Consider the following 12,595-nt stretch of genomic DNA (forward strand, 5'->3'; position numbering starts at 1 on the left):
CCCTCAGACCTCAGATTGACATGGACATACCTGTTGACAGGACGAGGGAAAAGAAGGATCATTGCAATGGAGACATGCGTGCGTATGGTGCCCCACCCCCCTCCCCGCCCCCCTTACACACACACACACACACACACACACACACACACACACACACACACACAGAGAGAGAGAGAGAGAGAGAGAGAGAGAGAGAGATAGTATGGCATATTTCATATTTACAACAGAGAATAATTGATTGATTAAACATATTGTTTTATTTTCTTGGACAATTATCACAAAAGCTTTGGAAGAAAAATAAAAGATGTAAAAGACAGCCAATAACAGACTAACAGTGCTCTTATTTTTATTATTAACTTGGTAATTCCCTTAGATATTAGTTTTGCACTTCAGAATGTGTCTGTAAAATCTTTACATTTTGTACCTTCCATCTTGCAGGAGCAAGTTCCTAGCCGCTGCAGTATTAGTACTAGTTCCTGGACTAGTGCAGCTGCCTCTTCACCATCATTAAGGTCTGGTTCAAATACTATTTCCATTAATGGTAACCCTGCTCGATTCAGGTCCACTAAACTCCTGAAACAGCACATTTTTCACATTGTACATAATTAGCGAATGAGAAAAGAAAAATACAAAGCATTTAAGATGAACTGTGAAATTCACAACCACAATAGTAGATGTAAAAATAGTTTCCATACACACTGTGTGCCCTTGTTTAGCATTTAGAGTGAAGTTTTATCTTCTGGCATAAAAGTTTATTGCATGCTGCAGATGGGAATGAGGCATGAAAATGGAAATACCCAAATGTTCAAAACCAAAGCAAAATAGCACATTATTTGCCACTACTGCTACTACAACCTATAAGTATATTTGGACTAAAGGATAAAACCTAGTCAGCACTTAAGATCATATGGAACACGTTTTCCTTCCATATCCAGACAGCTGACTATGATTTCTGAAAGCAGTAGTATTACATAACTGCTTAGTACAAAGTAGGAAATAAAACCAGCAGCTAAGAAATAGAAGAGGAGACTGGCTTTTTATCAGAGTAGCTGTTTTTGTTCTAATGCACATTAACATACCAAAATCCATAAGTAAGTCTCATTCCAACAGCCTTGCCACAGTAACAACACCAGTTTTTGTCAGTTAAGCACTAGCATGATGACATTTATGGAACATTATGTGTGAAAGAATGATATGTGTGAATGAATGATAGTCTAGATTAACTACATAGTCAGAAATAGTTCTTTTCATTATGGATCTACATAATATGATGAATGAATGAGTAATTTGCTTCAGTTTTTCAGTCGTAAGACTTCCTTTCATACATACTTGTGAAGTGCACATTGAATTAAAGATGGTGTGGTATGCAATTTCTTGTTTGGCTTGTAGACTGGGGTGATATGTGAATGTAATGTTAGTTACTATTTATTGTCTACATCCAGATCTACATATACATGGATACTCTGCAAATCATATTTAAGTGCCTGGCAGAAGGCTCATCAAACCACCTTCACAATTTAGTTTCAGGGTGCTAATACTTGAAGGGAGCCGTGTCATGATCATAGCATGCAAGGTTTGAAAGTACTTATGAGGTGGGGAGAGGGGGGGGGGGGAAGAAACCAGATATAGTAAGAGTATCTGTCTGTGAACTAGATTTGTGGAACGAACCAAGAGAGGTAGTATAATAATAAGGACCTAGGTGGTAGACTTATTGTACATCCGGATTATACTGGACAGTCCTAGTTTTTTGTTGGCGTCCAGAGTAATGCTCAGGTTGTAAAAATGTATGGAGTTTGAGGCTTTTATGATTGATGGGTGTTTATTTATTTTAGAACTATATGTTCAAAATTGCTGTTTTAAACATTCTCTCTTAGATGACCTTGGGGCAAGCACTGATATCAATGAAAGACCCATGGCCACTGGTTCTGCCACAACTTTTTGGTCATAGCATGCAAGGTTTGAAAGTACTTATGAGGGGCGGGGGGGGGGGGGGGGGGGGGGAGGAAAAGAAACCAGATATAGTATAGAGTATCTGTCTGTGAACTAGATTTGTGGAAACAAACCAAGAGAGGTAGTATAATAATAAGGACCTAGGGGGTAGACTTATTGTACATCCGGATTATACTGGACAGTCCTAGTTTTTTGTTGGCGTCCAGAGTAATGTCCAGGTTGCAAAAATGTATGGAGTTTGAGGGTTTTATGATTGATGGGTGTTTATTTATTTTAGAACTATACATTCAAAATTGCAGTTTTAAACATTCTCTCTTAGATGACCTTGGGGCAAGCACTGATATCAATGAAAGAGCCATGGCCACTGGTTCTGCCACAACTTTTCACTTAATTATTTGGAAATATGGCAGGTGCAAGATATTTATATTGTTTCATGTATGAAGTAACTCGTCTACATGGTTTTTATCATGTTATCTCTATTCGTTTTTTGTGTCATCATTTAGCAGGACAAAAGAAAGTGTGTATGAGTGTGTTTAATGTAACCTGCAACAGGAATATAACTTCCTCATTGAGAATTTTATATTTTTTTCTGAAAAAAAGTCCTGCCCCATGAAAAATATAACTGAATAAATAAAGTTTCAGTAAAATGTTAAGACTTTCAGTAATTTCAAAAATATGTTCTCAGTTGAAGTCAAAGAAACATTGAAGTATGTCCTGTGATGAATTAAAAAAATGATAATATGTCCTGGGTTGGATCCAAAAAAAATGGTAAGCCTAACTAGGAGCAGTATCTTTGACTACCAATCATAAGTCCCTGGGCCGTAAGTACAAAACTTACCACTACTTACATTTTAAATAAAAATCATTAGGAACGATGGCAATGGACTTCTAGTATAAGGAGTCTTCATCATTCGAGCAATGGTCGTGTCAAAGAAGGCAGAGGTGCAAACAGAGATTCAGTACACCATTTTTGGTTGGGGTGAGAAACTGCTCCTAAAGACAGAAGAATTACTAACAGTCAACAGGGCAGGATAATGCAGAAGGTAATGCAAACTACTGCATTAAAGGCACCTAATGTTTATTCACAGACATGGGCTGTAATTGAGAAAAGTTTCATGATGATCTTACTGGCATAAGGTCCCAGATTAGTCTTCCATTCTGCTCTCTGAAGAAGTACTGACAAGAGGGCAGTGACCATGAGAAAAATGTAGGAAAAAAAATCAACAAAAGGATAACACTCTACCAGTCAGAATGAGAATCATCAGAAGTTTGAATATGGTAGGGAAGCTATAAAATCTGAAAAGGGAACACATAGGCTCAATCTAGCAATATCAGGAGTCATTTAAGTGAAATGGAAACAACATAAGTAGCTTTGGTCAGATAAATATAGGGTTAATATCAACAGCATCGGATAATGGTATAAAAGAAGTATGATGGGTTAGGAATAGGAAGATAGGGCAAAGAGTGAGTTGCCATAACCAGTTCAGACACAGCATTTTTGTCGTCAAAATAGATGGCAAACCAATGCTAGCAATGATAGATTAGGTATACACGAATACATCACAAGCAGAAAATTAAGAAATAGAGGAAACCATACAAGGGCACTGAACAGCTGACTCAGTACATAAATGAAGATAAAAATATTTGGTTGGTGCATAGGTTTGTAGCGTTTTTTCATAAGATTAATAAACACAAAAGATACACACAACAGGGACTTCAATCATCAATAATATATTCTCTTTCATTATTTACAGCAGTCTACCAATACTGGGGTTAATTCTTGATTCCACAATTGTAGAAATGACATGATTTTGAGATGAGGAACTCATCGAGCCATGTTTGGAGCACATTTTCATCTAGAAAGGAAGTTATTCGATAGAGAGTGGAAAGGTGTAAATCTGCAGGCTCAAGTTCAAGTGAAAAAGGTGGGTGCAGAATGGCTTTCCAACCGAACTCCTGTATAGTGTTTTTTGTCAGTTTAGCAGAATGCGGGTGGACTAATCTTGGAGGAACATCACTTCATGCAGTCTTCCTAGGTGTTGTTCTTGGATTGCATCTGCAAGATGTCTCATTTGATGATGTTAAATGTCTCCAGTGACGATTACACCTCAGGGAAGCAATCTGTAGTACACCACACCGTTGTAGCTCCACCAGATGCCTAACATTATCTTTTGTGGATGCGTGCAGATCTTTGTATGAGGAGTTGCTGATTTTTTTGGGCTCAATCATTCCTTTCCTTTCTTTATGTTAGCATTAAGACATCATTTCTCATCACCAGTAATGATACAGGATAGGAATGGGTGGTGTTTCTTATGAGCAAACTGATGATGCACAAGCTGAGATGCACATTTGGCCACTAGCTGACTTCTGTGATTTTGGCTTAGAGCACGCTGTATCCATACACATAATTTTTGAATCTTCCCCACTGCATGCAAAGGATGCATGATGGCGGAATGATTACAGTTCATTGCATTTGCCAGTTCTTGAGAACAACATGAATCATTGTGGATTAATGCATTTAAACAATCTTCATCAAATCCCAAAAGTCTTCACAAATGTGGAGAGTCACTAAACAATCCTCCTTAAAATGAGAAAAACATTTTCTTGCTGTGCTCTGTCCAACAGCGTTATCCCCATGCACAAAGCAAATGCTTCTGGCTGCCTCCACTGTTATCATCCCTCTACTGAAATCAAACAGAAGAATATGTCAGAAATGTTCTGATTTCTCCACTTATCACTCCATTTTCTAGCAGCCACTGCTCAATTCACTATCTCCAAATGACAAAATGACAACATGTAAACTCAAACAGCAACAGTGAACTACAAATAAAAAAATTACAATCGATAAATAAATCCATAACAAATAGAAAACCAACGCGCAAAACAAAAACCTAAAAACTTATGCACCAACCTAAATTGGCAGCCCTGCAGCCAGTCAACTAGCACGAGTTTTGGTGTTCCCGTAAAGATAAGTCATTTTAAATTATAAAAACAAATAGTTTAGTACTAATTATGTGATAAATAGGTGTGTTAGTGTGCCTTTAAAGTGTACCATTAAAGGTTTCATTTTTCTTTAACTAATATAGCAGAAAAAACAAAAAGATCATAGAGTCGTATTTTCTGTTTATGCTTTGCCGCAGCAAATCTATAGAATTTCGTTTAGTGTTCTTTGCTCTCTCCAGCAATTTAACTGTAGTGTACCTCTTCAGTATTTAACTCACATTTCCGCAAAGTAGCATAAAGTTTAAGTTGTTGTTTCAGAAACTTTGCACTGTTGTCTTTGTTTACACACAGTCGCGTGTAGGCCAAATTTTTGGAACCATATTTTCGTGTTTATCTGTAATTTAACTGACTTATTCTTAATAAACTATTACATTTATCATGAGTGAAAAGTGCTTGACTTGCCGTAGAATTGTTAGGTTGGGGCTTTGGTGTGACGGGTGCTGTAGTTTTTTCCATGTGAGTAACTGTAGTGGTGTGGGAATAGGGGAAGTAAATGAGACTCATCAGTGGTTTTGTAGGATATATAGTAGTGATAGGAAGATACTAGAGCAGGAGGGGAAAATTGCTGCCCTTCAGGCTGAGTTAGACAAGGCCAGGGGAGATCTTGACAGGTTAAGGAGGGAGAAAGGTAAAGAGAGGTGGGAAGTGGCAACAGGCAACAGGAGGAACAGGCCTAGAACTTCGTCTGACAGCTTCATGGTGAATGTAGAAAATAGATTTGACCTGTTGATTCCGTTAGAAGCTGGTGAGCCTCAAGCAGTTGCAGGTGTAGACAGGGCACAACAAACTTTCAGCAGCAAATTGAAAAGTAAGAATGTAGGGAAATCAGTAAAGAGAAAGAAAGTGTTGTTGTTAGGTAGTTCCCATGGAAGAGGTGTTAGCCAACTTTTGCAGGATGAACTAGGATCAGAATACCAGGTCACCAATTTTTTTAAACCTAGTGCTGGTTTGGAGCAGGTAACAGAGGATTTACGTTCACTCTGCAAAGATTTACTAAGGAAGACAATGTGGTTATAGTGGGTGGGGCAGGTAATAGTATTGACAGAGATCCTGGATACAGTATAGAGTGTGATCTGGCAAAGATTGCATTAGCATCAAAGCATACTAGTGTTGAGTTTGTATCTGTTCTTGGGTACCATGACCGACCTCATTTGAACTCTTCTGTCAAGAGAGTTAATTTGGAGTTGGAACGGCTAGTTATGTCGGGTGCAGGGCCACACATTGGTGTGGTTCCTGTTGATTCTCTCAATAGGTGTGATTATACTAGGTATGCCCTTCACCTCAACAGGAAAGGGAAGGGCAAACTGGCTGGGAAAATAGCAGGAAAGTTAAAGAGGGGAGGCACTGTTGTGAGTGATAAAATGCCAGTGTTATAGGGTTCAGAAAAGATCCTTTTTTAGGGTAGGGAGGACAGAAAGAAAAAAACATAATTCTAGCTTATTACATCAGCATAAACAGCTATTGGTTAAGAATTTTCAACAGTCAGCAGATATTTCAACTCTACCCAATTTTAAATATAATAGAGGGAAACATACCACGTGGGAAAAATGTCTGCTTGTGTCTGTGTATGTGCGGATGGATATGTGTGTGTGTGTGCAAGTGTATACCTGTCCTTTTTTCCCCCTAAGGTAAGTCTTTCCGCTCCCAGGATTGGAATGACTCCTTACCCTCTCCCTTAAAACCCACATCCTTTCGTCTTTCCCTCTCCTTCCCTCTTTCCTGACGAAGCAACCGTTTGTTGCGAAAGCTTGAATTTTGTGTGTATGTTTGTGTTTGTTTGTGTGTCTATCGACCTGCCAGTGCTTTTGTTTGGTAAGTCTACCCAATTTTAACTCAGTCAATGTGAAATGTCAGCTATCTTTCGAGGACTGAGAAATAAAATTAATGAATTAATTATCTGCATAGATGAATTAGAGTCTTCAAACCCAGCTGACATAATCTCCCTCTCTGAACATCATGTGACCACTGGTACAGAACTTTTAAGTCTTACAGGGTTTAGGTTAGCATTTCACTTTTGTAGAGCAGAAATGGAGAAAGGAGGAGTTGCCACATTTATCAGGAACTGTCATTAATTTAAGAACATAGACATTCATAAATTTTGTCTAGAACAGCACATGGAAGCATATGCAAAAGAAGTAGAATTTCACAAAAAGTCCTTCATAATATTAAGTGTATATCGAACACCTGCAGGAAACTTCAATCTGTTCATAAACCACTTTGAAGCTGTACTGGCCCATTTAACAACCAAAAACAAAGAAATAGTGGTTGCTGGTGATTTCAATGTAGATTTCCTTAAAGACTTTCCCAATAAGAACTTATTTGAGTTAGTAACACTATCATTCAACTTAATTCCCACTGTAAAGTTCCCCACTAGGGTAGCCAATTGCTCACAAACAGCCATTGATAATATCTTTATAGAAAAGTCCAATGAACAAAATTATATTACAAAACCAATAGTCAATGGTCTCTCAGACCATGACATGCAGTTCCTTCTGTTAAATGTTAATACTGGACAGGATATAAAATCTTTTAAATCTGAGCTCAAGAGCTTAATCAATAAGCCAAAAATTGATTATTTTAAGACACTCCTCAGAGACATTCACTGGAATGATGTTCACAGTGCTCATGGCATGAATGAAAAACATAACACTTTTGCTAATAAAGTGCTTACCTTATTTGAACACTGTTTTTGTCCCAAAACTATCCAAGGTTAAAGCAAAGTCTACAAAGAAGCCATGGATTACTCAAGGAATAGGGGTATCTTGTAAAACAAAAAGAAAACTGTATCTGTCAATCCAAAACAGTTCTGATGTTGATGCTATAGCACATTACATGAAATACGGCAAAATATTAAAGACTGTAATACGGACATTAAAGCAAATATATTACAAGGAAAAGATAGTCATATCAGATAACAAAGTAAAGTCTATATGGGATACAGTGAAGGAGGAGACTGCTAGAACCAGACATGAAGAGGGATAAATAGCATTACAAGTAAATGATACATTGGTGACAGATGTGTATAGTGCTGCAGAACTTTTTAACAAAATTTTATAACTGTTACTGAAAAGATGGGGTTGTCAGGTTCTGTAGATGCTGCTATGGAATACCTCAGACCAGACATTTCAAGTGACTTCCATAATATGAATTTGACCCTCACTACCCCAGCAGAAATAATTTCCATCATAAAAATCTTTAAAATCAAAAACATCTAGTGGGATGATGAAATATCAACAAAGTTAATTAAAGAATGTGATTCTGAGTTAAGTAACATATTAAGCTATCTGTGTAACCACTCATTTATCAGTGGAATATTTCCTGAATGGTTGAAATATGCTGAAGTTAAGCCATTGTTTAAGAAGGGACATCAAACTTCCACCCAACTTCACTTATGCCAGAATTCTCAAAAATTTTAGAAAAAGTAATGTACAATCGACTTTATAACCATCTTATCTCAAATAACATACTGTCAAAGTCACAGTTCGGATTTCTAAAGGGTTCTATTGAGAAGGCTATCTACACTTACAGTGAAAATGTGCTTCATTCATTAGACAAAAAATTGCAGGCAACTGGTAAATTTTGTGATCTGTTAAAGGCATGTGACTGTGTAAATCACAATATCTTTTTAAGTAAATTAGAATATTATGGTGTAACAGGAAAAGCTGCAAAATGGTTCAAATCTTATATCTCTGGCAGGAAACAAAGGGTGTTATCAGGAAAGAGACATGTATTAAGATATCAGGCATCATCCAACTGGGAACTAATTACATGTGGGGTTCCACAAGGTCCCATTTTAGGGCCCTTCCTTTTTCTTGTGTATATCAATGACCTTTCATCACTACCATTACCAGATGCCAAGTTCGTTTTGTTTGCCAATGATACAAACATTGCAATATATAGCAAATCAAGTGTAGTCTTAGAAAGATCAGCTAATGAAATATTTGTGGACATTAATCACTGATTCCTAGCCAACTCTTTATCACTAAACTTTGAAAAAACATACACATGCAGTTCAGAACTTGTAAGGAGTGTCCCACGAGTATATGCCTAACAGATGATGACAAGCAGATAGAAGAAGTGGACAGTGTTAAATTCTTGGGATTACAGATTGATAACAAATTCAACTGGGAGGAGCACACCACAGAACTGCTGAAGCATCTTAACAAATCTCTTTTTGCAATGTAAACTGTGTCAGACATAAGGGATATAAAAATGAAAAAGCTGGCATACTATGCTTACTTTCATTCCATAATGTCATATGGGATTATTTTTTGGGGTAATTCATCCAGCCAAGCTAAAGTTTTCCAGGCACAAAAATGTGCAGTCTACTGCTTCCCAATATATTTATTCCTTCATGAAATTTGTCATTAAAAATATATCGCTTTTTCAAACCAACAGCTCAATTCAAGGAATCAGCACTAGAAATAAGAATAATCATCACAATAATTTAAAGTCACTTACTCTTGTACAAAAAGGTGTGCATTATTCAGGAACACACACTTTCAATAACTTGCCAGCAGCCATAAAAAGCTTAACAATCAATGAAATTCAGTTTAAGAGAAGCCTAAAGGATTTATTGGTGGCCAACTCCTTCTACTCTATTGATGAATTTCTCAGTAGAACCAACTGGTTTTTTGTGCGTCTCTCTCTCTCTCTCTCTCTCTCTCTCCCTCGCCCCCCCCCCCCCCCCTCTCACACTCTCCTCACTCACAGCACAATTTCAGTGCAGTAATGTGTTCATTGTAAATAAGTGTGCGTGCATGTGTGTGTGTGTGTGTGTGTGTGTGTGTGTGTGTAAATACAATCTAACTTCCGCACCATTTCAGTGCAGTAATGTGTTCATTGTAAATAAGTATTATAATAGTTCTATTACATGTTTATTACCTTATAAATAAAAAAAAAATTTATTTTTAATTCAGTGCTCTAGTGTTTTGTATTGAGCAAGCAGTAAAGGTAACAAAAGAAAAGTTCGGAGTAGGTATTAAAATCCATGGAGAAGAAATAAAAACTTTGAGGTTCGCCGATGACATTGTAATTCTGTCAAAGACAGCAAAGGACTTGGAAGAGCAGTTGATCGGAATGGACAGTGTTTTGAAAGGAGGGTATAAGATGAACATTAACAAAAGCAAAACAAGGATAATGAAATGTAGTCGAATTAAGTCGGGTGATGCTGAGGGAATTAGATTAGGAAATGAGACACTTAAAGTAGTAAAGGAGTTTTGCGATTTGGGGAGCAAAATAACTGGTGATGGTCGAAGTAGAGAGGATATAAAATGTAGACTGGCAATGGCAAGAAAAGCGTTTCTGAAGAAGAAATATTTGTTAACATCGAGTATTGATTTAAATGTCAGGAAGTCGTTTCTGAAAGTATCTGTATGGATTGTAGCCATGTATGGAAGTGAAACATGGATGATAAATAGTTTGGACAAGAAGTGAATAGAAGCTTTCAAAATTTGGTGCTACAGAAGAATGCTGAAGGTTAGATGGGTAGATCACATAACTAATGAGGAGGTATTGAATAGAATTGGGGAGAAGAGAAGTTTGTGGCACAACTTGACCAGAAGAAGGGATCGGTTGGTGTTCTGAGGCATCAAGGGATCACCAATTTAGTATTGGTGGGCAGTGTGGAGGGTAAAAATCATAGAGGGAGACCAAGAGATGAATACACTAAGCAGAATCAGAAAGATGTAGGCTGCAGTACGTACTGGGAGATGAAGAAGCTTGCACAGGGTAGAGTAGCATGGAGAGCTGCATCAAACCAGTCTCAGGACTGAAGACCACAACAACAAAGTGTTTGTAAAATGATTCTTTCATATAGTGTTCATTAAAAAAAAAAAAAGATCAACTGGGATGAAAGTAAATCTAATCTAATGTAATAATCATGGGAGACTGCAATGCTGTAGTAGAGGAAGGGGTAGAAGACCAAGATACAAGAGAATATGGACTTAGTTGAGGGAATGAGAGAGAAGAAAAACTCTTTGAGTGCTGCAGTAAGTTTCAGGGTAACAGTAAATTATTGTTCAAGAGGCCAGGAGACTTGGGAAGACACATAACAGTAAGAGATTCTGAAATCAGATATTGGAGTCTAAGGTATAGCTAGGAGCAGATATATACTTAGATCACAGTTACATAATGATTAAGAGTAGGCTGAAGTTTACGAGTACTGTCAGGAAAAATCATAATGTGAAGAGGTGGGGTACTGAGATACTGAGGACTAATGGTGTGTATTTGAAATCCTCTGATGCTGTATATTCTGTGAGAATGAAAACCACAGTCCCATCAGTTCTGTTTTAGAGGAATGGACATCCACTAATAGAGCAATCACAGAAGTTGGACTGACACTGAAAGCACAAAGAAGGTAATTGCGAAGAAACTTTGGGTGACAGGAGAAATATTTCAACTTATCAATGGAATATAAGCGGCACAAGTTTGCAGGGAGCAAACTGTCATTGGTAAATGGAGAAAGCTTTTACAGCTAAGACCACTAGTATTTTTATTTTATTTCACAATGATTAGCTTAGAAAGAATCTTGTTGTCATCATCACATCTTCAGAAAATTTTTATTAACAACCATATATTGCAGCAAGAAAGTATGCTCATTATACTGGTGGTATGTATGCATGGTTGGTTCAAATGGCTCTGAGCACTATGCGACTTAACTTCTGAGGTCATCAGTCACCTAGAACTTAGAACTAATTAAACCTAACTAACCTAAGGACATCACACACTTCCATGCCCGAGTCAGGATTCGAATCTGCGACCATAGCGGTCGCTCGGCTCCAGACTGCAGCGCCTAAAACTGCACTGCCACTCCGGCCGGCTGTATGCATGTTAATAAGAATTTTTGGAAGATCCAATGACAGCAAGATTGTGTTGAATCCAGTTATTGTGAAATAAAATAAAAATACCAAGTGATCTCGGCAGCAAAAGATAATCGATGAAAGAAGGAAATCCATGAAATGTTCATGAAAAGAAAGGAATATGGCAATGTAAGCCATTTAGAAATAAAATCAATAGAAAATACAGGGGAGCTAAAGCAAATTGCCTGCAAAAATGTGAAAAAAAACTAAAAGCAAAAGGTAATTTGAAAGACAGATTCAGCATCTAGAAGAGTTAAAATACATTTTATGAGACAAAATGCAAAGCTATCAGCAACCAGAGTGCAAAGCTGTTTAACTGTTAAACACAGATGAGAAAGACAATAGGTGGAAAGAAGACATTCAGGGTCTCTAAGAGTCAGAGGAAGTGTCTGACATAATATCAGTCAGAGACTGGTGACAACACAACCGCAGCCCCAGCCCCTACCTCAGCCAAAAAAACGGGGATACTTCTGGAAGGATGAGAATTTGAATCGCATTCCTCCTTAATGTGAGTCCAGTGGTTTAACCACTGAGTCATCATGCTCAGTGTTGATTACAAGAATTGAAGGCATTAATTATTTTAAAATGAGTATGTCTTCTGAAAGTAGAGGGGGGAATGTTTCAAGTGTAAAAATTGACAATTGTGTGATTGTAAGTACTGTTCTACAGGTTTAACATCTACTGAAGTGCAGTACTGGCAGACAGTAAGGCAAAGGGTGGTCTCCCTGGAAACATACAAGTGAAGAGAGCAAGGAAAAATACCAGCAAATGTGTTACTTGAA

General features: G+C 37.5%; 1 protein-coding gene across 1 annotated transcript in view; it reads right to left on the reverse strand.

Annotated features, from left to right (window-relative positions):
- Nucleotides 1-12,595, reverse strand: part of LOC126188156 (glutamyl-tRNA(Gln) amidotransferase subunit B, mitochondrial) — a 130,460-nt gene that overhangs the window by 47,018 nt on the left and 70,847 nt on the right. Inside the window, exon 5 of the mRNA XM_049929667.1 lies at nt 425-573. Within this exon, the coding sequence (XP_049785624.1) occupies nt 425-573 (149 nt within the window). The remainder of the gene's footprint in view (nt 1-424; nt 574-12,595) is intronic.

This window comes from Schistocerca cancellata, chromosome 5 (assembly GCF_023864275.1).
Source record: "Schistocerca cancellata isolate TAMUIC-IGC-003103 chromosome 5, iqSchCanc2.1, whole genome shotgun sequence".
NCBI lineage: Eukaryota > Metazoa > Arthropoda > Insecta > Orthoptera > Acrididae > Schistocerca > Schistocerca cancellata.